A 26467-nucleotide genomic window follows, 5' to 3' on the forward strand; every position below is an offset into this window, starting at 1 on the left:
TCGACTAAAGCTTTGTTACTTGTTATGAATTATATATTTATTTGAAAATTGACAGATAATTACCGAACTCAATAAAATCGATTTCCCCTCGGCAATGTACGAATATTTTGCCAATAATATTCAATTCCAGTTTGAATTTAAAAATTGCCAAATGCCAGCAGCTAGTTTACAATTTTTTCTACATTGGCAGTTGAAAAAGGCCAGATCTGTCCAGTATAAGGCTAAGTTGGCAGCCCTGCTAACGAACGATAAATAATTGTAAAATTCTTGTTAAAGATGGAAGAATATACATACCACTAACCAGAGAGCACATAGACCGGACACGTAGTGTAAAGTGTTTTGCACACTTATTTTCGAGGGTAATCTCCCAGTCAACTTCGTATTTGCTCGGCTCATCACTTTTAGGGGTCGGACTACAAAAATATGCGAGAGCACAATCATTTCGCTTTATGCGCTCGACCGAGATGGTCGATGGTTGAACAAAAGATCCCTCTGCGCTCAATGTTTCCCTTGCTCTCTCTCTCTCTCGATGCTCTTTGCTCTCTCATATGTGTGTATGCATGTGAGCACAAGCAGCAGCTCTGAGCTGCCAGCTCACGAAAATTGAAATTTCTTCGCAGCAAGAACCCATGCCTTCCCTTCTGTGTGAAGAGTATACCGAACTCTTTAAACCGTTTGCCAAGCTCGTACAAAATATGTATATGTGTCTTCGATATTACTTGTGGGAAGGGTATGAAAGCGTTGGTGCTCATAGTGAAAATGCTTTCGCGACGAGCGTGCACACACACAGTCTCCGCTACTATATGCATTATGAGCATTTGTGTGCCTGTGTGCGTAGCTCTTGCTGCCTGTAGCGATTTCAGAGCCCCGAATTCGCATTTGGTAGATCTTGTGAACTACTCACACATGCATACATACATATGTTTGATTGTGTGTACGCAGAAGCCGCGATGCTCACATATGATGGGGACTAAAGTGCACTTGTCACTTGTCACATCCCAATACTTTGTGGCACTGTGACCGAAGAGTAACTCACGCACATGTGTATGTATGTATGTATGTATATGTGTGTGGTATAGGGACAGCCAAGTTACTTAAGCACCTGATTTAAATGATCGTGGGTTAGCCTATCAGAATGCATTTTTAAAAAATGTAGTATCTGATCAGTGGGCAAAATGGGATGCGATTATCGATCCCTTGCATATTTGTATGTACATACATTTACAGGTGCATGCAAGTAAAAAAAAGTGTAAAAAATGCAAGTGCACTTGTCAGTGTAGTCAGTAAGCTACTGAAATATAAGCGCGCCTCTTCAATTCAAAACCCAAAATCGTTCGCACAATTTTAAGTTGAGGTAGGCACACGGCAATGCTCATGTCCCATGCTTACACACATGCACATACACACACGCACATATAAAGGCACAAAGGCAGTCAAAGGCTTCTACAATGATCACCCCATCATATGTGAGCATCGCGGCTTCTGCGTACACACAATCAAACATATGCATGTATGCATGTGTGAGTAGTTCACAAGATCTACCAAATGCGAATTCGGGGCTCTGAAATCGCTACAGGCAGCAAGAGCTACGCACACAGGCACACAAATGCTCATAATACATATAGTAGCGGAGACTGTGTGTGTGCACGCTCGTCGCGAAAGCATTTTCACTATGAGCACCAACGCTTTCATACCCTTTCCACAAATAAAATCGAAAACACATATACATATTTTGTACGAGCTTGGCAAACGGTTTAAAGAGTTCGGTATACTCTTCACACAGAAGGGAAGGCATGGGTTCTTGCTGCGAAGAAATTTCAATTTTCGTGAGCTGGCAGCTCAGAGCTGCTGCTTGTGCTCACATGCATACACACATATGAGAGAGCAAAGAGCATCGAGAGAGAGAGAGAGCAAGGGAAACATTGAGCGCAGAGGGATCTTTTGTTCAACCATCGACCATCTCGGTCGAGCGCATAAAGCGAAATGATTGTGCTCTCGCATATTTTTGTAGTCCGACCCCTAAAAGTGATGAGCCGAGCAAATACGAAGTTGACTGGGAGATTACCCTCGAAAATAAGTGTGCAAAACACTTTACACTACGTGTCCGGTCTATGTGCTCTCTGGTTAGTGTACATACGATAAAATGGCAAGGCTGCAACGATGTATTGTACTGCAACAGCTATCAATTAATGTGATGCCAACTCTCAAAAAATGCTAAAAAGTGCCAGTTTGATTTTATAATAATTTCCAGATTTCCCGCCACCAGCTAGTTTACAATTTTTCTTGCAATCGGCAATTGAAAAAGGCCAACCAGATCTGGCCGGTAAAAGGCAAAGTTGGCAGCCCTGTTGGTCAGTGGTGCCGGTCTATATGTTTTATGGTTAGTGTCTATGGTTAGTGCTACAATCAAATGTCACAAAGAATTAACAAATATATCGATGGTGCAAAAAAGACCTCGATCTATCAGGATAATCAATATCCATCGATAGATTGGTAACAGCCATCGATGGTTTTGCAGGCCTAGTATGTCGTACAACTTAAGATCATAAGATACGTACAATCATATATTTTGTCGGTAATAAGCAGAACATATTCGGAGGTTTGTGTATGCACATTTAAAATAAAGGTCATTTATATTGATACTATGCTATGTGTGGAAATTTAAAAATGTTTATTTGCGATTATAAACACGCTGTTATGCGTACTTCAATACGTGTCAACATATACAACGCTAAATAGTATACAAAATGAGTATTATCTGTATAGTTATGTATTTACATACATGTGTACATATGTAGGTTAAATTCAACTTATGAATTTGCAAAGGTGTACACTTATTGCTATTTCAAAATTAAACGTTATGCATGTGTATATATATACATATCTTCATTTTTTCTATAATGTACGTGTAGAGTGGAAGATATACATACATATGTATGTATTTGTAGTATACCACGTGTCCTTACATTACATCAATTAGAGCAATTTTCGGACTGCATATGTATGTACATATGTATGTATTTACAGTGACGAACTAATTTTTTGGCACAGCAAGCATTTTAAACTTAATAGAAATTTTTGAAGTATTTTAAAACGTTTTTTAAAAAACAAAAATTGCCTAAATAGAATAGGGTATTTATTATATTATATTGCAAAAACTTCACAGTACTTAAAAAAAAAATTAAATAACCAAAAAAAAAACCTTAATTTTGCAGAGCAAAACTATTGGCACACTTAGTATTTTTGTTTAAAATATTTGACGATTGGGCAATTTTTTTTTTTGGCAATTTTACTCTTTATGTTTCTTTTTTTTTAAACAGCACAAATTTGAATTTCAACTTCGAAAATTTTGCAACATCCATATGCATATATTTTAACTTTTCTTAATAATGGCACCTAAGCTAAAATAGACATCGGTAGCTCAGAAGAAAATTATCCTGCATTTGCACGATCAAGGCAAATTTTATGCAGAAATTGGAGAGATCCGATTTATTTAAAGAATTTTTAAGCGCGTTAGGGGAACCGCCAACCTGCAATGTTCAAAACCCAAAGTTTTTAAACAGACATGAGCAAGTAAGAAGACTCTAGTCGACACTGCTCGACTAGGAGATATCCTGAACCCTCCAAGCTGATATTCTAATCATTCTGTACGTTTTTTATGCACATATACATACATACACATGCATCCGCACGTACGTATAAAAACGCGCTCTGCTAACTTCGCAGTAAGCAGCGACTCCGCTTTAACAAAAACTGAAATTGTATAAAATTCATATTAATATACATTTTAAATTTGAAGACTAGCGTTAAAGATGTGGGAAATATAATTATATAACTGATCTTCGATAAGTTTTTATCGATACAAATATCGGAATGAGTTATCGTTTTTTGGTGATTAACTCGATATGCGCGCTGTATATACGGACATTTTTTAAAAATTTGAAGTCTCTAGCTCTCATATCTTCTGGGATCGACGCGTTCATATATACGGACGGACGGACAGACAGAAGGACAAGGCCAAGTCGACTCAGCTTGTCGCCCTGATCAAGAAGGGGCGTGCCAAATCGAGAAAATGAAGCTTAGCCATTAAATTGACTATGGGGTGTGAATGAGTATTCTGAAGTCGGTAACGCCCGACATATTTTTACATATTTAGTCGAATTCATCTGTTTTTTTATTGTAACAAGTCAATGATAAGTTTTTTATGTTGCAAAATGTATAATTTAATAGATCTCATAAGAGTTTACAGTTTCTTTGATAACTGCGTACACCTTGATAAATATATACAATTTGTTATTTTAAATAAACCAAGTAGATAATTTCATGAATTTAATTTTAAAAACAAATAAGAAAGCTCTAGTCGAGACTGCTCGACTACGAGATCCCCTGAACCCTACAAGCAACTGATATTTCAATAATGATTAGCACACACACACACACACACACAAAGTGATCTTCGATAAGGTTTTTTTTATCGATAAAAAAGTATCGGAATGAGTTATATCTTCTGAAATCGACGCGTCCAAACATACGGACAGACAGACGGACAGGGCTAAATCGACTCAGCTCGTCGTCCTGATCAAGAATATATATACTTTGTGGGGTCTGCCACGCCTCCTTCCGCCTGTTACATACATTTTAAGAAAACCATTATACCCTGATTTCCCATTTTCAATGGGTTCAGGGTATAATAAAATTAAATTTTATAAGTGTCTTGTAGCAAATGCTACAGACAACTGAACGCAAAAACCGTTTATTCCTGTACGCAGAGTTCTTCTGGCGAATGTAAATCAAATAAATGTGTATATTAAATTAGTAGATAAGAAAAATAATAATTTCATTTTCCTTCTGCTTACAGAAATACAAATGTTAACGTGTTAAGCACTATTTAAAAACAATCAAATCAAATAAGTAGATCTATGTGGATAAAGCATGGATTTACTGTGTACTGAAAGCATATTGACTCATTCGGAAATATCGTTAATTGGGTATAATAACCAAACAGCACAAAATATTACAAAACATAACATCAAATGTAACTCCTTTTGCGAGCCTTTGTCTTATTCATCCGCATGCTTTTCGACTATCAAAACAGGCAACACAGCCTCCAGTGCCAGAGTCAACATTGCAGCGAATTCCAGCGTACCAATCGCTTGCAGTATGAGTGATCTTATGTATGTTTTATCTTCAGTTGCAACTCCTGCAAATGCAACCAAATTAACAAAGCAGAGAAGAAGTCAAGTACTGTGTAAAGTTCCTCCACATCGCTCATGTAACAACACCAAGTGGGCGTGTACAGCAGTAATAAAAAAAACAGATGCTGCAAACGATCACCATTTGATTTATGAAAATATGGTCGTTTCTGACCCCATTTTTAAAACTGACCGTTGTTTAAAAAATGCATTAAAAACTGAAGAAAAAGATCAATATATCCTTGGAACATATTTTAAAACTGTTCAAAAGGACATTACCCCGGCTATGCGCAAAATTGTAGCTCAGTGGATGATGGAGGTGAGTAGCTACTATACGTTCTAAAAGTAAGGTCTTTTTTCTCTCTCTCTTCCCTTCTCTGTTTCTTTTGTGCGAGTCTGTGAACAAATACAACAAATTTGTCACTAGATATCTATGTACAAGTAAAACAAATTTAGCTATAGATGTCTAGTCAATGTGTTCTGTGGATAGTGGTTGTATAATACAATCGGTAGTGTTCGATTGCAATGTAGTATACGTATACCCTGCATCCATTAAAAATGGGAAATCAAGGCATAATGCTTCTGTGAAACACGCAGAATGAGGCGTGATAGATCTATAATATCCTCCCCTACATATATCAGGATACCGAGTTGAGCTCATCTAGCCATGTCCGTCCTTCCGTATGATCGCAGAGATCTAAAAAACAAGTGCTTAAGTCATACAAGTTTATCATATTTGTATACCCAGAACCCCTAGAAAACAAGAATATACCTTGATTTCTTGATTTCAAACTTTTGGAGTCTGCCACGCCTCGTTCTGTCTGTTCCAAGCATTTTCACATATGATCATATTTTTTATACCCTGAACCCATTGAAATCAAGAAATCAGGGTATATTCTTGATTCCAATGGGTTCAGGGTATAAAAAATATGATAGTCCGGGTCGAGTGTTGCAATGGGTGACAGCTCCAGACATTAGTTTCTGCGCACAGGTTGTCTCCTGAAGTCTCCTGCAGAGCGTAGTGCTAACAGCAGAGTCGCATTGATGAACGGCGAAGGGTTGAGTTTCACAATCGTCTACTATCCTGTTATCTTCAAAGTCTAGTCTGCTATTATTATGTTGTACGGGGTAAATAATGATTTTCTTATAAACCAATTCAGGCTTAGGATGAGGAAATACATTTCGGAATTTTGGAAAGCCTTGATATTAGATATCTGCTATACTTATATTTGTGGCGTGCTCTTTTGGCAATTCTTTTATACAGGGAACGCAAATAAGGGTTATGCATTTTAAAAAATTGAGGCCTTTAGGAAGCCCCAAGAAGAGAGGGAAAACACACATAAGTTATTCTTTTACGGCAAATTAAAAAAAAAGGATAAACTTTTATTTCAAAATTGTTGAAAAATAAAAATTATGTTTGATTATTATAAATGATTTTTATGGTAAAAATCAAAAACAGTTACAGAACAATTTTCACATAAAAATCAAATCATAGAATTATGCCTTAACTTTTATTATAAGAATTGAATTGAAATATTTTATGAGCTGAAGGTGCTAGATCATATATTTTTATATATTTATGTGATCTACGAATTAATATCTTTCATTTGATATATAATATGTATGTAAATATTTAAATGTGTCTTTACTTATACATATATGTATGTATATTTAATTATTTACTTAGGCGCTTGTCCAGTGCACTTGCGCTGTGCACTTCTCCGTACCTATTTAGCAGGTAATGTGATGCAAATAAAGCATAATCGTACATATATATATTATTGTCACCTTTCACTGCACCTATGCATGTATGTACCTATGTACATATTCGGACTGATTAAATTTACTTCGCGTAATTTCGGTAATTATACCCTGAACCCATTGAAAATGGGAAATCAGGGTATAATGGTTTTGTTGAAATGTATGTAACAGGCAGAAGGAGGCGTGGCAGACCCCACAAAGTATATATATTCTTGATCAGGGCGACGAGCTGAGTCGATTTAGCCCTGTCCGTCTGTCTGTCCGTCCGTCTGTCCGTCCGTCTGTTCGTATGTATGAGCGCGTCGATCTCAGAAGATATAAAAGCTAGAGACTTCAAGTTTTATGAAAATGTCTTTATATAGCGCGCGCATATCGAGTTTATCACTAAAAAACGATAACTCTTGCCGATATTTTTTTATCGATAAAAAACCTTATCGAAAGTTAGTTAAAAAAGTAAAATTACATCTTTAAAGCTAGAGTGTCCAAATTTTAAATATATATTAAGACGCATTTTATACAATTTCGGTTTTTCTTAAAATTTACACCCCGCCCCTATATTCACCCCCTCACCCTCATCTTTGTAAAAGTCGTATTTCAAATACTAGAGACTTGAGCTTCGGTATAGACATACATTTAAACATTATGATTACGTTCATTACGATCGTACGTCTAGAAATTTTGTGTGCATACTCGTGTATACCATACGCGTAGTACGAGTTTGCTTTATTTTTTCGATAACTCATCCGATAACTTTCTTATCGGGAATAATCGAAAAATGGATTTTGTTTTTTGAGCCTCATTTGCACACTTTTAGTCTTTTAGACCTCAAATTTAGTGTGTATATACATATGATGAATACAAACATTTTGTAATCAACAGATTTTAGATACCACGCCCCCTTCGCCCCCAATTTGTAAAAAACGTATTTCAAGTACTAGATACTTGTGCTTTGGAATGTACAAACATTTAAAATTTCATTAAGATCGCATGTTTACAAAAGAAGTTATTCACCAAGTAAATTCTCATACTATTGCCCACACACAGCCCAAGCGCAATTGCTGCTTACTGCGCAGTAAGCAGAGCGCGGGCGCGTGAGAGTGGATGAATGTATATGTGTGCGTGCATAAAAGAAGTGCAGAATGATAAGAATATCAGCTTGGAGGGTTCAGGGTATCTCCTAGTCGAGCAGTCTCGACTAAAGCCTTCTTACTTGTTCTGAATTGTTTTAATTATCAAACTACACTCGCGACGTTTGTCCAACGAAAGTATATTTGATATTTGTATGTTTATACCCTAAGATATATATTCTTGATCAGGGCGACGAGCTGAGTCGATTTAGCCCTGTCCGTCTGTTTGTCCGTCCTTCCGTCCGTCTTGAGTCTTGAAATTTGGTTTCTAGTTCCGTGTATATCACGTGCATATCGAACTGCTCCCGATATTTTATTATCGATTATAATCCTTATTAAAAGCTAGCTATTTAATTTTATCTCCTACACCTTTAGAGCTGGAGCTTATAAATTTCAAATGTTGATTTGTGTATTTTATAATTGGTTTTTGTTAAAATTTACCACCCCTATATCCATCCCCTCACCATCACTGTGTAAAGGGCGTATTTCAAGTACTAGAGACTTGTGCTTTGGAATGTACATACATTTGAACATTATGATTAAGTTCTGAAAGTTTAATTAAGATTGTACGTCTAGAAATTAAATTATTCAACAAATAAATTCGTATTATATTTTCCACACTGCAGCGTAGCCCAAGCGCAGTCGCTGCTTACTGCGCAATTAGCAGAGTGCGTTCTAATACGTGCGTGTGTATGTATCTGTGCCTAAAAGAAATGTATAGTGATTAGAAATCAGATTGGGGGGTTCAGGGTATCTGCTAGTCGAGCAGTCTCGACTAGAGTCATCTTACTTGCTTAAGTTAGAACTTGCGAGTCTAAAACTATTTTTGAATGCCTTAGACTCTTCGGGAACCTCAGCCGTTGGGCGCCAGTTAACGAGACGAGACGTTTTGTATATGGAACAATCGTGATGTGGGTGTAATGAGCTTTATTTGTCCACTGAACCGCCTCGTGACTCCGGTGGGCACTCAACGTTGGCGCGGTGGCTTCGAGTTGCATTACAGCTGTGTTGCTCAATGTCCGGCCCTTTGCCGGGATCAGCAATTCATAGTCCGCGCGTATTGACTCATATATTCTTGATCAGGGTGATAAGCTCAGGCGATTTAGGTTTTTTCGTCTGTCTGCCTGACGGTATGTCGTCGATCTCAGAAGATATATTCCTTTTTTTTATGTCCGCGCATATCGAGCATTCAATTTAATTTTTCCCTTAATTTTGGACACCGGCTATAAACTCACCAAACTCCCAAGTAAAGGTATTATCAATGATTTGACAATTTTTTTAATTTTCTGAAAATTTCATGAGTCATTTGACATTAATATATTACAAAACGTTTGGATAGTTAATAAACGCACGTGAAAAACCCACAACAGATTCCTAAACGTGTGCTCACATACATTCAAACTTATTCTAGCATATTCTTGGAATAGCATTGCGATTGAAGTCCTAAAACTCTCAGTAGTTAGCTAAGTTTAGATTTACTAGACCAGTGAACTTATTTCAGTTTTGCTCCGCTTGCGGTGGTGTTCTTAAACAGGAAAAAGAGTCTTAGGTTCAAATCCGACTCTGGCTTTCAGGCAGGGATGATATCGACATATACATTATTCAATCTTTTTTTTACTCATTCACAAAAGTGAAATGAAATGAAATGAAATGTGCAATGTCCGTCTAGCCATCCGCCCGTCTGTCCGACTGTCCGTATTAACGCAGCTTATTTCGGCGCTATTTAAGCTAGAGACTTGAAATTTGGAACACATACTCATGTATTCATAAAGTGTTAAAAAATTCCCGATTTTCCCTCTAGGGGCGTGGCAAGTCGGAAAACGCATTTTCTGATTTTGGTCTTGGGTGGTTAGCCCAAGTATATATACAAATCTAACATCAATAGTGTGGAAAATATAGCAGTATTTAAAAATTACTATATCTCCAAGTCCGATTTGCCACGGCCCTAGTGGGCGTAGACATAATTTTTTATCCTCATTCACGAAAGTGAAAACCTAGCTATGGGGTGTGAATGAGTATTTCGCAGTCGGTAACGCCCGACGCCAACGTGCTTACTTGTTTTACAAGCAATGAGATGTCTTTGTGTTAATGACTCATTAAATTGGGAAGTCCAAATTTTGGATAGCGGCAAAATGTACAAATATATAAAATTTAATTGCCATTATTTACCAAATTTGTAGATAGAAATGGCTTTAAAGTAATTAACTTTTATTTGATTTATTATAATCTATATATATAAAAGAGAGTTGTGAAAAGTGTTCCTACACTTATAACTCGAGATCTGCTGGACCAATTTTCATGGTTTTTGATTTGTTGGATTTGTCTCCGCTACGAGTAGGATAGTAGATCTTAAAAATTTCACGAATAATTGAAAAACGCGGTTTTTCCCTAAAGATAACGGTGACAGTTGATAACGGTGGCAGTGTTCGGTCCTGCTCTCATATTATACAATAGTATAGAAGTAAATAAACAAATATATTCAGTCAGTCTACGGCACAGCCTCAAGCGAACCTGACTATTCATAAAAAAACACATTTGATAAAAATAATACGCGTGCATCCAGAAGCTAAATATCTCGAAAGTTCAGGTATTTATATTACTATTATTAAAAATGCCGCGTCCTAGAAGAGCTAATCTTTCCCGGCGGACCCATGATGCAATTAGGCAACGGAATACTGCGAGTCAATGATCTGACGAAGAACGAGAAATCGTCCGAGAAAGGCGCCGCGTTAGTACCCAGAAAAGTAGGGCCTTAATTCGTGCTTCTCAAAGAGAGGCAGCCCGTGAAACGGCAATAAGAAATGGTTCAAAGCATTAAATCTGTGGCGATATGTAACCAAACTTCAACTGTCTGTGAATATAAGAGTTGCATTATTGAACGATCTATCTGCTGATGATTTCTCGAAGCAATTGCTGAATATCGGTAATGGCCGTATTCCTGTTGACGAATCGAGTGGTTTGATTTAATTTCCTCAAAATTTTTGCAATTTCGTCTCATTAAAAGATGAGCTTATCAACAAAGTATTTCCGAATATCATTGCTTTCCACAAAAATACTAAATGGTTAAGTGAGCGAGCAATTTTGGCGGCTAAAAATAAAGATGTGGATGACTTCATTTTATAATTCAAAATAAAATCGTTGGTACTCTGTATTTAATCAAATCTATCGACTGTGTAACAAACGAAGAAGAAGACACTAATCATCCAACTGAATTTTTGAACTCCTTGGATGTGCCTGGTTTACCACCGCACAATTTACAACTGAAAGTTGGCTCGGTAATATCATGCTTAGAAATTTTAGCCAACCAAAACTGTGCAATGGAACGCGTTTGGTGATAAGAAAACTGATGAGCAATGTGATTCACGCTTCGATACTCAAAGGAAAATTTAAAGATGAGGAAGTTCTTATTCCTAGGATTCCGATGATCCCAACAGATATGCCCTTTGAGCTTAAACGATTTCAATTCCCGATTCGTCTTGCCTTCGCCATAACGATCAACAAATCACAGGGCCAATCTTTGACTATTTGTGACCTCAATCTAGAAAATGCGTGTTTTTCTCATGGTCAATTGTACGTTGCATGCTCACGTGTTGGCAAACCATCCGCATTATTTGTTCATGCACCTGACCAAAAACCAAAGAATGTCGTTTACCACAAAGTTCTTGAATGAAAATCCGATTATTAAATAAATCAGAGTGTATCCCAATCTGAACAACATATATTTCAACAATTTTCTAACTAGAAATAATGGATAGGGCAATGCAACGTTGGCCGGGCCAGCTAGTTTCTTATAATTTGTACATATTGTATTCAAAAAATTGTGATTGAATAGTGCTTTATTTTCAGCTTTTACTTTAGTTTTGTATAGCTACCGCTCTCTTATATATAATGTTTGAAAATGTAGCGTGAATGCGCCATTATGCATTGAGCTCCGAGCTCAAACCTAGCAGCCAAGCAGCTTTTATATACAAGCGGAAGAAAATATTTTTGTATGTTATCAAATCAGAAATAATTTAAATTCTATCTAATGTTTCCTATTGCAGCTAGTCATGTCATTAATTTTTTTGTCTTGGCCACATTTATTTCAATATTTATTTGCTTCTTCCTGCTTACACACTCACATATATACACGTACGCGCTGCAGTGTTGGCCCACTACGGAAACTTAATTGCTTAATAACTTTTCTTGTGAAAGTTCTTTCTTCATAAAACTTTAAGATTGTGATTATATTATGAAAATGCGTATATTTGTTAAAGCTCAAGTCTCTTATGCATACGCCTTTTACAGATTTAACGGTAAGGGGGTGAATGTAACGTTGGCCACGCCTTAGGATTTCCATTAAGATGAGGACGTGTCGGTTTCGGTCGATTTGGAATGTCTTTTACGATCTGCAGCTTGCTTATTTTCCTTTCCAATTTTTTTTGACACTTTGTACACTTTGAGATCCAATGCGTCTACGCCATAGACTTCGTGGGCAGGCCTTTCATATATTACCTCCAAGCGTTGACTGAACTTTGCGCCAGATTAAATATAGCGTATCTTGATGTTTTCGGTCTCGTATCCCAGCTACAAAATTGGTCTGATTCCACTTTCATGAAGTTTTGAAGGTTCTGATTTCTGCCACTATGCCACTATATTTCCCTTTAAATATTGATGTTGGGCGAAACAGTTGTTTGTTTATTGTAGATTCATTGCCTTATCCCGATGGAGGCTTTTTGATTTGATCACCAGGTTGATCTTGCTGTGCCTCGACTCACAGCTGGGTTGGTCCAAATCAATAACATTAGTATTTTACTTTGTACTAATTACAAACATTTTTCTCGAGTCGAAGTATTAAAAATACTTCATCCAGCTCGAGGGACCACGAACGCCATGAGCACTCCATTTTCAGCAATACACTCCCTAACCATCAATCAGCCACCACTGTGCTTAATGGTGGGCTTAATCGGATAAAACTGTATCTTCTAGAATTTAAAAGCTATAACGTTGAATTTTCACGTGAGCTAATGCTATGATTTTATAAAGATTAATGAAAACAAGTAAGAAAGCTCTAGTCGAGACTGCTCGACTACGAGATTTCCTAAACCCTTCAAGAAACTGATATTTCAATAATAGCTCGCACACATTCGCGCTTGGGCTGCGCTGTAGTGTTGGCAATATTATGAGAATTTATTTATTGAATAATTTAATTTCAAGTAATAAATTTATTTAGTATATGAAATGCGCCCTTTACAAAGATGATGGTGAGGGGGTGGATATAGGGGTGGGGGTAAATTTTAACAAAAACCGAAATTGTATAATTGCATTAATATATATTTAATATTTGGAGAGTGTAGCTTTAAAGATGTAGGAGATATAATTATACCCTGAACCCATTGAAAATGGGAAATCAGGGTGTAATGGTTTTGTGTAAAAGTATATAACAGGCAGACGGAATCATCGCAGATCCCATAAAGTATATATATTCTTGATCAGCACGAGCTGAGTCGATATAGCCCTGTCCGCCTGTCCGTCGGTCCGTCCGTATGAACGCCGAGATCTCAGAAGATATAAGAGCTAGAGAGCTGAAATTTTGTGTGCATACTCGTGTATACCATACGCAGTACGAGTATTTTTTCGATAACTCATCCGATAACTTTTTTATCGAGAATAATCGAAAAATTGATTTTGTTTTTTGAGCCTCATCGGAGTACTATTAGACGTGGAGGCATACTCGTGTATACCATACGCGTAGTACGAGTTTGCTTTATTTTTTCGATAACTCATCCGATAACTTTCTTATCGGGAATAATCGAAAATGGATTTTGTTTTTTGAGCCTCATTTGCACACTTTTAGTCTTTTAGACCTCAAATTTAGTGTGTATATACATATGATGAATACAAACATTTTGTAATCAACAGATTTTGGATACCACGCCCCCTTCGCCCCCAATTTGTAAAAAACGTATTTCAAGTACTAGAGACTTGTGCTTTGGAATGTACACACATTTTGACCATATAATTATGCCCTGAAAATTTCATTAAGATCGTGTGTTTACAAAAGAAGTTATTCACCAAGTAAATTCTTATACTATTGCCCACACTGCAGCGCAGCCCAAGCGCAGTCACTGCTTACTGCGTAGTTAGCAGAGAGTGGGCGCGTGAAGGTGGATGCATATATATGTATGTGTGCGTGCATAAAAAAAGTGCAGAATGATAAGAATATCAGCTTGGAGGGTTCAGGGTATCTCCTAGTCGAGCAGTCTCGACTAGAGTCTTCTTACTTGTTTTGTAACTGATTTTCGATAAATCGACTCCTTACTTTTAGGTTCGAGCTACGAAAATATACGAAAGCACAATCATTTCGCTTCATGCGCTCGGCTGAGATGGTCAAATGATGAACAAAAGATCCCTCTATGCTCACTTATTTTCTCGCTCTCTCTCTCTCTTGATGCTCTCTGCTCTCTCGAATTTGTATATGCATGTGAGCACAATCAGCAGCTCACGTAAATTGAAATTTCTGCGCATCAAGAACCCATGTCTTCCCTTCTGTGTGAAGAGTATACCGAACTCTTCAAACGGTTTGCCAAGCTCGTACAAAATATTTGCGTTATCGTTATTATTGGTTGGTGCTCATATTGAAAATTTTTTCGCGACGAGCGTGTACACGCACACTATAGCTCCTTGATACATGTATGCCTGTATGCGAAGCTCTTGCTGCCTGTAGCCATTTCAGAGCCCCGAATTTGCATTTATCATTGCCACTCAAAGCATATAACTATCGATATTACCAATTGATATCTCTATTCAAATAATTCTCCGATACGGCCATACTGTTATTTTACCTTTAATTATTTTTTTTGAACAAATTTATTTTACATTAATCTATTACAAAAGACATTCAAATCCTATGCCATCCAACACATCTCACATCAGTCTAGAGATCCAACTCTTTGGCATTCACATCTCTGATGTTTCATGGCATTTACATCTTTGTTTGATGCCTCGCTTGGGCCTTAAATAGGACATGATCTCCTATCTTAAACCATACAATTTTGGCCTTATCTTTATCGTATCCAGTCTTATCGGGTGGGGCGTTGCGTCTCATATTATCTTTAGCTTGCGCTCTGGCTTGCTCTAAATATACGTGATTTTCCTCATCGTCAATAGGCAAGAGACCGAGCGGTCGAGCCACCTTTCTAATTAACAGTTCTAGCGGACTATAGTTATTGACACGATTGTGCTATTATAGCTAATTGTATCTCTCCTAAAGCGTCCTGTTAGGAACGCTTGCCCATTAGCTTGATTGGCGCCTTTCGCTATCAAACGCAAATTTATTTTCTGGGCGTTAAAAACTCACGAACTTCATGGCCTTTATACAATTCGCAGAGTCAATCTGGGTGGAATGATATAACAAAACATATTTAGTAAACGAATCAATTAAGACAATTACATAATCCTTAACCTCGCTTTTCCCACTTAACTTTCGCGTTATATCAATATGCAGCATATGAAAATTTTCAAATTTAACCAATAATGGCAATAAGTCTTGTCTAGTGTCTGTCAAGACACCCGCTCTAATTTCATAGGTATTCTCCTCTATGCCCATATCTCCCTCACGTATCTCACGTATCACGTATTTGCTACAATAGCGGACAACTCCTGATTACGCTGTTGTCCGCTAGGAGCTAATGTTCAGATATCTCTGCCAAATTAATTCGTTTTTCTGTAACTTTCTCAAAAGACTGAGAGCTATCTGGAAACAAGTTTCGAGAAAAGAAATCTACGTGAGACATGCGTTCTCCTTTCGAAATTCAATAAGTAAGTAATGACGGAAATGCTTCACAGCATTAAGAACTGCCAATGTGTACTCGTAAGAGTGATACTTTCATTGAGAAGGTGAAGTTCTTTTACTAAAATACTCGACCACATGTCGCTTATTTTCAATTTTGTGCAGTAGCATTGTACCTTACCCATCAATGCTGGCATCTGTATGCAACTTAAAAGGCTGTTGAAGGTCGATTATAGGTAATACAGGTTTGCTTGTTAAGATCGCTATGACTTGTCGTCTGATTTCTTCATGTTGTTCATTCCATAAAAAAACCCTATTTTTAGTGAGAAGTTGAAACAAGGGCTTCATTTTTTCTGAAAACTTTAGAGTGAATTGACGTAAATAAAAGGCGAGTCCTATAAACTCTCTCTTACTTGTGTGACTGCTGATTGCTGTGGCGGTAACCCCACCGGTAACTCACTGGGCCTATTCTGTACCCGAGATCTCATAACCTAGATAGGCAATAATGATTCTCAAGAACGAACACTTAGAAATGTTCAAAGAAAACCCCGTTTTCGACAAAATGTCTATAACTATTGTGCAATGATCAATATATCGTCAATGTAAACGATGACGTATGGATAAGCTAGGTCAACTAATTGCTTAATGACGGCACGATGAAACACTGAAGGAGCATTCTTTAATCCGAATGGCATCGCAAAAAAACTCATATTGCCCATCTGGCGTTACGAAGGCTGTTCGCTCTATTATGTCTGGATGTACAGGATTTGATCAAATCCACTTGCCATATTTAAGCAAGAAAAGTATTCTCATCTAGAAATCTGATCCGCAATTAATGGCAACGGATTCCTATCGGAAACAGTATTCGAGTTCAATTCTCGGTAATCTACGCACAAACGGTCAGTACCGTTTTTCTTTCGCACCAGCAACATTGGACTAGCGAGCAACGCACCAGTTTCCTTTCTGCCGGTCTAAGTCTGTATGGCCTTCTTTGTACAATTTTATTCGCATCAATCAAACGAATCTTAATATCTATCGGCCAAGCATTAAATCGTGCTTCAGATAAGCGTCATCAACAAGGTGAAACAATATTTCAATAGAAAGATAGAATCTGAGTTGTACTACATATGGAACTATTTCCAATACCTTTTAAGACTACCATATTACAAAATCGTTTCCTTGCAAAATTCTTGCCAATGGAGTCTTTTACCAAAGTGCACTCGGCACCAGAATCGAAATAAATTACACATTCTCACCAAATACACTTAATTGTCCAAGAGGCTCTACTACAACAGATAGCCACATGCTTTTCGCGAGCGCCATCATGTCCTTGCCTCTGTTTGCGATTGCAGGACGACGATAAATGACCTTGTTTTCCAAAAGTAATGCATGTTACAGATGACCAGTCCCTTCCAGATGTTGTGTCGCTTGTTTTAGATTGACTGCTCACCTTGTTTTTCCTCTGACGGCATTCGGCGATCTTATGGACTTTTTTGTCACAACAATGGCGTTTCACCTGAATCACCTGAACGATCTTTGCGTTTTCTAAACGCAAACGCTGCCAACTGCTGTTGAAGTTCGCTCCTGGCTTTAATCTCCTTGATAAATATCAGCTTACTTAATTTATTGTCGATTTGTGCAAGATGAGCCAAAGCAACAGAAACTGCAATCCTTAGACCTCCTTGGGAGCGCCATTGAAGAGATTTACCAGTATTGCAGCTGTTGTCTCCAAACCTTCGAAGCGTAGAATGAATAATTCCTGGCATTGCGCCCGTCATGCCAGCAAAGCTTATTTGTGCTAGTCACTGCGAAGCGCTACCTTCCAGAGCTCGACTAAGTGACATAACGAGATCGCTACCTTGTAGGGAATTATCTGCAATAATTAAGCCAACCGTCGTGCGCCAGGAGAAGGCATCTGCGCTAGGTATATCTGGATTACATTTTGGCAGACAAACTTGTTTTGCATTGGTTTGTGCCCTCAATGCACTGTGGGCCTGTAAACCTATTTCAATTAAAAAACTTGAATAGTATATATTTTGACTAAGACGAATAAAAAGATTTAAATTGTTTTGATGCATCCATGAAATTTCGCCAGCCTTTCAAAGTCAGCTGTTTGATTGCATGCGTGCAAAACTAAAAAACGCTAGGAAATTGTTTACTTGCGAGCGTGACAAAATGATTGTGGTTTAAACAATATTTTACAAAAAAATATATTAAACAATTTATACAAAAAACAAGTAAGAAAGCTCTAGTCGAGACTGCTCGACTACGAGATCCCCTGAACCCTACAAGCAACTGATATTTCAATAATAATTAGCGCGCACACACACACACACACACACACGAATACAAACAAACAAACGTACACACATACACATACAGACAAACACACGCATACACACACACTCACATATACAGGCGATTGTGCTTGGGTTGCGCTGCAGTGTTGGCAATATTAGGAGAACTTATTTGTTAAATAATTAAATTTGATATACGACTTTTACAAAGATGAGGGTGAAAGGGTGGATTTAGGGGTGGGGGTAAATTTTAACAAAAACCGAAATTGTCTAAATTACATCTTAATATACATTTTAAATTTGGAGACTCTAGCTTGAAAGATGTAGGAGATATAATTTTTAAAGTGATCTTCGATAAGGTTTTTTATCGATAAAAAAGTATCGGAAAGAGTTATCGTTTTTTAGTGATAAACTCGATATGCGCGCTGTATTTACGGACATTTAAAAAAAAGTTGAAGTCTCTAGCTCTTATATCTTCTGAAATCGACGCGTTCAAACATACGGACGGACGGGCGGACGGACGGACAGACAGACGGACAGGGCTAAGTCGACTCAGCTCGTCGCCCTGATCAAGAATATATATACTTTGTGGGGTCTGCCACGCCTCCTTCTGCCTGTTACATACATTTTAACAAAACCATTATACCCTGATTTCCCATTTTCAATGGGCTCAGGGTATAACTAATATGTTAGAAATTATTATTTTCATATAGCCCGTATTCATTGAGAATGGGTAATCAGGGTATAAAGGTTTTATTATATGTATGTAAGAAGCAAATGTGGCGTGGATAACCCAATTAGGAATATATATGTATATGTGAACGCTTCGATCTCAGAAGCTTAAGCTTAAGACTTTTTAAGTTTGTGATCGTCACGTGGCTATTGAGTTTCTTTTCGAAAATTGATAACTATTAGCCGAAATCAGTTATAAAATTATATCTCCTTGATCTGAGGACTTTAAAATTTTTAACATATATTAGTGTTTGTTTGTATTATTTTTGAAGAATTTGTATTTGTAATTTATATTATTTTATAATTATATATAATTTTATATAATTTTATAATTAGGGGTTTTGTTGAATTCCACCATTCATCCCCTTCCCCTCACATATGTAATCGGTCTATACTAATACTAGAAACTTATAACTTCAAAAATATTCACGTTTTGATAGTATAAATAATTTTTATGTGTAAGTAGAAAAGCACAATAGAATTATAAATATCGGAATATCTGTCCCTCGAAAAGTTCAGGGAATCTCGTAGTCTAGCAGTTTCGACTTTCTACTACTACAAGCGCGATTTAGAAAAATTTTACATAGCGATGTTTTTTTTTTTTTTCGCGTTAATAATGCATATTTGCAGCTCTAAAATCTAGTGCCTCTGAGTGTGTAAGGCTCAGCATTGGTCTATTAGCTATTCTTACCCTATCGCTAAGTTTGTAAGGCTCTGATCTCGTCTCATATATAATGGGGTCCTATAAATCCGACGAGCTACAATTATTTTAATTATCAAGAGCATCCTCTAAGTATAGCGGCAAGCAAAAAACTATATTGAGCATGCGCGCTATATTTATCGTATGCATTTTCAGTAGTACTTAAAATTACAGATATTAAACTCATTAGCTTTCAAATAACATTTTACAGACAAAAACTGCACTACATTGTTATTTGTATGAACGCATGTATACACTGCGCGTCATTAGGTTAGCGCTCCCATTACACTCATTGTGTGGCATTGGTATAGGTACCAATATCTTTCTACGGCACTTGCAAGCTTCCATTTTTGATTCCATCCGTGAAGTGCTGGATTCAAGCAAGTGTATGAGTCCGGAAACCAGTATAGTGCAAAGACTGAGTTATCGAAAGCCAGTTATTCAATTATCTCCTACACCTTTAGAGCTAGAGCTGCCACATTTTAAATGTGGATTCATGTATATTTTATATTTCGATTTTTGTTGTAATTAAATTATTCAACAAATAAATTCTTATAATATTGCTCACCCTGCTGCGCAGCCCAAGCGCATCATGCAAGTAGCAATCAGCGGGTCTCGTAGTCAAGCAGTCTCAATACAGCTTTCGTATTTGCTTATGTTAAGATATAAATAATACGACTAATTTACTTTATTTAATTGACCTGCATTTATTGTTTAGGTGTGTGTTGAAGAAAAATGTCAAGAGGAGGTAGTTTTACTAGCAATTACCTACATGGATCGTTTTTTGTCTAAAAAATCTGTGCGAAAAACTCATCTGCAAATATTAGCAGCAGCCTGTTTATTACTCGCTTCAAAACTGCGCGAGCCCAGCTGCCGAGCACTTTCGGCAGAACTTCTCGTATTTTACACGGACAACAGCATTTGTAAAGATGATCTAATAGTAAGTAAAACATACACTATGTCACTAATTTAAATTGTGTTAAGTTACTAAACTATATTAGCTCCTAGTTTTTATATATTCATCTATATTTCAAATTGAATATCATTAACAAGGAATTAAGTTTTGAAGTATAATTAACAAGACTAAATCATTCCATACACACCATTTTCATTGAAACTGGGAAATCAGGGTATAATGGTTTTGTTAAAAGTATGTAACAGGCAGAAGGAGGCGTGGAAGACCCCACAAAGTGTATATATTCTTGATCAGGGCGACGAGCTGAGTCGATTTAGCCCTGTCCGTTTGTCCACCTGTCTGTCCGTCCCCCCGTCCGTATGTATGAACGCGTGGATTTCAGAAGATATTAGAGCTAGAGACTTGAACTTGTTTTTCCTAGGTCCGTGTAATCACGCAAATGTCGGGTTTTTCTCTCAAAATCGATAACTTTTCCCGACTTATCAGTTTAAAACACTATCGAAAGCTAGTTGTTCAATTATATCTCCTACACCTCTAGTGCTAGAGCTTCCAAATTTTAAATGTAGACTTATGTGTTCAAATTTTCAAGTCTCTATTTTCAATAGCGCCGAAATGAATTGTGTTCATCGGACAGACGGACGGACATTGCACAAAACCAATTTACTCATTTAATTTTCATGACTGAATATAAAAATCAAATCAAGGTATAATGGTTTTGTCAAATGTATGTATTAGGCAAAATGAGGAGTGGTAGACCCCATAAAGTGTTTCTGATACGGGTGACGAGCTAAGTCGTTGTAGCCATGCCCGTCCGTCAGTCTGTTCATAGGAACGCGGAAGAAGATATATGATCTAGACACATTAAATTGTACATGTATAGTCGTGTATCCCATTTGCAGTACATGTTTATCATATTCTTTGGATAACACATTCGATTTCTTTTTTATACCCTGAAACCATTGAAAATGGGAAATCAGGGTGTAATGGTTTTGTTAAAAGTATGTAACAGGCAGAAGGAGGTGTGTTAGACCCCATATATATTCTTGATCAGGGTGACGAGCTAAGTCGATTTAGCCCTGTCCGTCCGTCCGTATGTATGAACGGATCGATAACAGACGATACAAGATCTAGAGACTTGAAATTTTTTTCCTAGGTTCGTGTGTATCACGCGCATCTTGGAGACTCTAGCTTGAAAAATGTAGGAGATATAATTTTTAAAGTGATCTTCGATAAGGTTTTTTATCGATAAAAAAGTATCGGAATGAGTTATCGTTTTGTAGTGATAAACTCGATATGCGCGTGATATATACGGACATTTAAAAAAAAAGTTGAAGTCTCTAGCTCTTATAACTTCTGAAACCGACGCGTTCATACATACGGACGGACGGACGGACGGACAGAAAGACGGACAGGGCCAAATCGACTCAGCTTGTCGCCCTGATCAAGAATATATATACTTTGTGGGGTCTGCCACGCCTCCTTCTGCCTGTTACATACATTTTAACAAAACCATTATACCCTGATTTCCCATTTTCAATGGGTTCAGGGTATAATAAAAACGATAACTTCTCACGATATTTTATTATGGATTAGAAACCTTATCGATTATGTCTTATTTAATTATGTCTTCTACACCTTTGGAGCTAGAGCTTCCATATTTTTAATGTAGACTTATATTTTATACAATTTTGGTTTTTGTTTAAATTCACCCCCCACCTTTATATCCACCTCCTCACCCTCACATTTGTCAAATGCTTCGGAATGTACATACATTTGAACATTATGATAATGTTCTGGAAGTTTCATTAAGATTGTACGCCTACAAATTATTTTATTCAACAAATAAATTCGTATTATATTGCCCACACTGCAGCGCAGCTCAAGTGCAGCCGCTGCTTCCTGGGCAGTTAGCAGAGCGCGTTCTAATACGTGCATGTGTATGTATGTCTGCCTAAAAGAATAGAGTGAGTAGAATATCGAATTGGAGGGTTCAGGGTATCTCCTAGTCAGCAGTGTCGACTAGAGTCTTCTTACTTGTTATTGACAATAATCGATACATTGATTTTCGACCGTTTACAAACGTAATTTGAATACAATTCGACCTAGAGTCTTCAATTTCACTATATGTATTTACGCATTTGATTTTGTAAATTGTAATTTACAGGTTTTGTAAACCACATCGTTGGTGTAGATTTATTCAACAGCACCCCAAGCGCAGTCGCGGCATACTGCGCAGTTAGCAGAGCGCGTGCTTATCACTGCCATGTGGATGCATGTATGCGTGCATGAGTGTTTGTATGTGTGATGAATATGATCCTTTGCTGGGTTCATCAGTCGAGCAGTCTCGACTAGAGCATTCTTACTTTTTGTTGGTTAATAAACCCCTTATTCTCATCTTAATTAAACATATTTAAACATTATCTTATCTCTTATCTTATATTTTGTGTTATCTCATTTATTGTCAGAAATGGGAGCTATACGTGTTGAGCAGTCTAGGCTGGGATTTATCATCCGTGACCCCTTTGGATTTTTTGGAGCTTTTTATCATTCAACTTTCTGTGAGATGTAAAGTCTTTTCTGGCTTAAACATCAACACAGTTCGCAACAATGCTCAGACTTTTATATATCTTGCCGCTAAAGGTATGTATAATAACATAACAAATACTGTTTTTACCTTAGTTTATACATTTATTCATCTGTTCGTCTAATAAATTGTATCAATCTCAGAAACTTAGTATAAAATATTAATTATTGAATATTTTGCTATGCGTGGTCTTGTTGACCACATCTAATTTTTCCTCTCTTCACCTTATTAGTATTTCAATTATTTGATATAATTATGACTTTCTAGTTTAAAAATTAAAAGAGATACTATAGCATTATAAATATACGCGTATTATTTAAGCTGTATTCATTCGCATCTCTCCGTCCGTATAAGCGCAAAGCATTTCCCCTCACTTGTAAAGTTAATGTTTTGTAACATTCTGAGCGAATATACTTGATTATGATGGTGTTTAGTTTTGTATTGATCTTTATTCTTATGAATCAGAGTTTTTATGCCTAGTTTGCAAGATCGTGTTATGCTATCGATAAGTCTTAACTTATCGATGAGTTTGTAAGACTCCGCGTTCGTCTTACATATTTTTATCGGGGAGGGTCAGGGTCATTGTTCTTTTGTCTATTTATAGTGCCCTCCTCTTATATTTGTGCATCGCACTACTCGCTAATTGTTGAATGCGTAGAAGGTATATTAACGATCATTGTATGCTTGTACGGTCATGCCTGCACATATATGTTATCACATCGTAACCAACACTTATTAATTATAAGAATAATAATGGTAAAAAATAAATTAAAATAAACATATCTTAAATATGCTCTTCTATTTTAAACGACTATATAATTCACAGAATATAGATTTTCCAAGTATGCGGCAAGCATAATTGCAGCTTCGAGTATTGTTGCATCAATGAATAATCTCAAATGGAAAATTTCTGCGGATAACATACACTTGCCTTCTATCTTTTTGACTGATTCGACAAGTGTAAAACAGGTTTGCCTAACATTATTATATATACATATATCTTGTGTTCATTAAGTGTATTTTTTAATTGTAGGATCAGCTGCAGCAGTGCATAATGCAAATGAACGTCATATATAAAGAGCAGAGCCACAAGTTTTAACCGTCCTTGCTTGACGATTACCAACCGGAACGAATAAATGGATATTGTAATAGCTCTTGAACCTATTTAATGTTATCAATAGCATATTACAACCATCTATCAGAGGCGCGAATCAAAAAAACAACTGCAGAAGGATTTGCAAGAAATTTAAAATATTAAAACAAAATACTTAACTAATTATATTTTATTGCTTTATTGAGAAAGCTTGGGACTCATATTGTTCCAAATTCATGTTATTCCCAAAAGAAGAACCGAAGAACCAAATTTTACCCGCTCCCGAAAGCTACCAAATTTTTAACCCTCAAGCAATCCGAAATATTTTTTTAAATTTTATTTTCGTGAAAAATATAATTTTTATGTTTTTATTTACTAATAGTAGTAATTAACAAGTAAGAAAGCTCTAGTCGAGACTTATCGACTACGACTATATTCTCTTGAATAAGTTTAAGTGTACACGTCACTTAAAGTTATGCTGGCTCGCTGGTTGGCTTTAGCGAAGCACACCTACCGAGCGCTGGTTCAACGCACTCCGGCTGGGAGAGTATTGTGCTAAAACACGCTAGTTACCGGGACGATTCGGGAATCGCCAGGACTTCGGTCTGAACAAAACTCTGGCGGTTCGCTCAGATATGCAGGCCTCTCCTACTATCCCACTCGCTCACAGCACAACACTAGCCTCGTTTTCACTCACAAACACTTCTCTTGCGCACGGCTACGTGAACTTACTCAGATGTGCAGGCCTCGCTAAAGCCGCTGATATGCACCGATGTTCTGATCGGTGCCGCTGATGCTGCTGATTGCCTCTTTCGTTATCGCAAGGATTCCCACTGGATGTCCTTGCTGTTCCCACGATGTCCTTGCTGTCCTTTGAAGTCCTGGGAGTCCTGATTTACCACTCGCATTGACTTTCACTAATCACTTTGCACTCGCTTAATCGTCACTCAATCCTTTAATCACCAAACTCTCTCACGCCTCTCACTTTTCTCAAGCCTATCCAGCCTCCCCGTATGGAGCCGCCGGTGGCCTTTTATAGCCCAGCCACAGGCCCTGCTTCGGGTGATAACGGGGCCCGTTCAGCTCTGGAGCGGGGCCTTTCAGCCGCTCGTGCCCATAGAAACGGTAAAGTGGCGTGATCCGGGTGACGCCACTTTCCCGCCAAATTGCGTGGCAGCCTCCCATTGGCCGAAGTACCGTTGGTGCCCTGCGAGTGAAAGTGATCACTACTATCACCCGGCACGAACGGCACCTCGGCTCCACAGCAACGGTAAAGTGGCGTGATCCGGGTGACGCCACTCGCCCGCCAAATTGCGTGACCGCCTCCCATTGGCCGAAGTACCGTTGGTGCCCTGCGAGTGAAAGTGATCACTACTATTACTATTATTACCCGGCTATTACTACCCGGCACGAACGGCACCTCGGCTAACGGTCCCCGATGATCGTCGTGCGTGCGACGCGAACCCATTGCTGAATCTGTAGGAGGGAAAGAGACCGCCTCTAACAAGACTGACCCCCTTTCCAGTGCGAGGGTCGCTCCTACAGTATTCGCGTCGCTGTGTGGAGCAACATATATATGCACGTATATGCATGTAAACGCACAGCAAATACGTACGTTCATATACATTAATACGTGCATATTGCTCCTCACAACACACACACACACGTTTTCGTGGAGTACGGTCGATGTCATCGCGATCCACCGTGGACAATAGCTTGATCTTTGTTTTTCCCTGTGAAAGTGGAAAGAACTGTAGACAACGTGGTTGCTGTGGGCGCGACGCACCCAGCGACGGCAAAACAAAAACAATAAAAACTTACTTCGCGGCGGTTTCGCGGAGTACCCCAGTGGTACAATCCGGTGGTGCAAGAGAGGGGGGCAATAGCGTCTCTGTTTTTGGCGTCAGGGCTTTTCTCCTTCCCTTTCTTTTTAAGCGCGAAATAATTTGTCACATTAGGCGTCACATGTGCAAATAATAAATAATCAGGTGCATTCACTCTAACAGCTGATAGTAGTGCTGGAAATTGCAGCGGACAATCAGCTGCTCACTAACTCTGGTGAGTTGCTAAGTCTCAGCAAAGACAGCAACCCAGCTGCTGGTGTGAGGTAGCAGGTACTAAAAGTAGTGCATACTTTCGGGCTCTCGCTGTAGTTAGGTTGAGTTTAAGTTACTGTGGCCTCTAAACTCAAATTATATTAGTAGGCAGTGCCCACTACAGGCTTCACGCCGTGGTAGTCGGAGCAATATGGAGGCCATGATGGAGGAGGAGCTGCAAGCTTTCGCGCGCCGTTC

At 37.9% G+C, this 26467-nt stretch overlaps 1 protein-coding gene across 2 annotated transcripts; it reads left to right on the plus strand.

Moving 5' to 3' along the window:
- Window positions 1-2395: 2395 nt before the first annotated feature.
- On the plus strand, window positions 2396-24356 carry CycD (cyclin D). Of its 2 annotated transcripts, XM_089264668.1 has the most exons (6): window positions 2404-2599; window positions 4859-5511; window positions 20299-20520; window positions 22962-23136; window positions 23907-24049; window positions 24114-24356. In XM_089264668.1, the coding sequence occupies exons 2-6, from the start codon at window positions 4933-4935 to the stop codon at window positions 24177-24179; spliced, it is 1185 nt and encodes a 394-aa protein (XP_089120794.1). In that variant the 5' UTR covers window positions 2404-2599; window positions 4859-4932; the 3' UTR covers window positions 24180-24356. The 2 variants fall into 2 exon arrangements, with proteins under 2 accessions (XP_089120795.1, XP_089120794.1); XM_089264669.1 differs by lacking the exon at window positions 20299-20520 and having other exon boundaries at window positions 2396-2599.
- Window positions 24357-26467: the final 2111 nt, after the last annotated feature.

This window comes from Drosophila navojoa, chromosome X, assembly GCF_054131105.1.
Source record: "Drosophila navojoa isolate 15081-1374.11 chromosome X, UAZ_NAV_1.0, whole genome shotgun sequence".
Lineage (NCBI taxonomy): Eukaryota > Metazoa > Arthropoda > Insecta > Diptera > Drosophilidae > Drosophila > Drosophila navojoa.

Coding starts and splice junctions, on each gene's coding strand:
- CycD (XM_089264668.1), top strand. CDS start 4,933: ATGGATTTACTGTGTACTGAAAGCATATTGACTCATTCGGAAATATCG. Junction 5,512..20,298: donor TAGCTCAGTGGATGATGGAG/GTGAGTAGCTAC, acceptor TTTATTGTTTAG/GTGTGTGTTGAAGAAAAATG. Junction 23,137..23,906: donor TATATATCTTGCCGCTAAAG/GTATGTATAATA, acceptor TATAATTCACAG/AATATAGATTTTCCAAGTAT.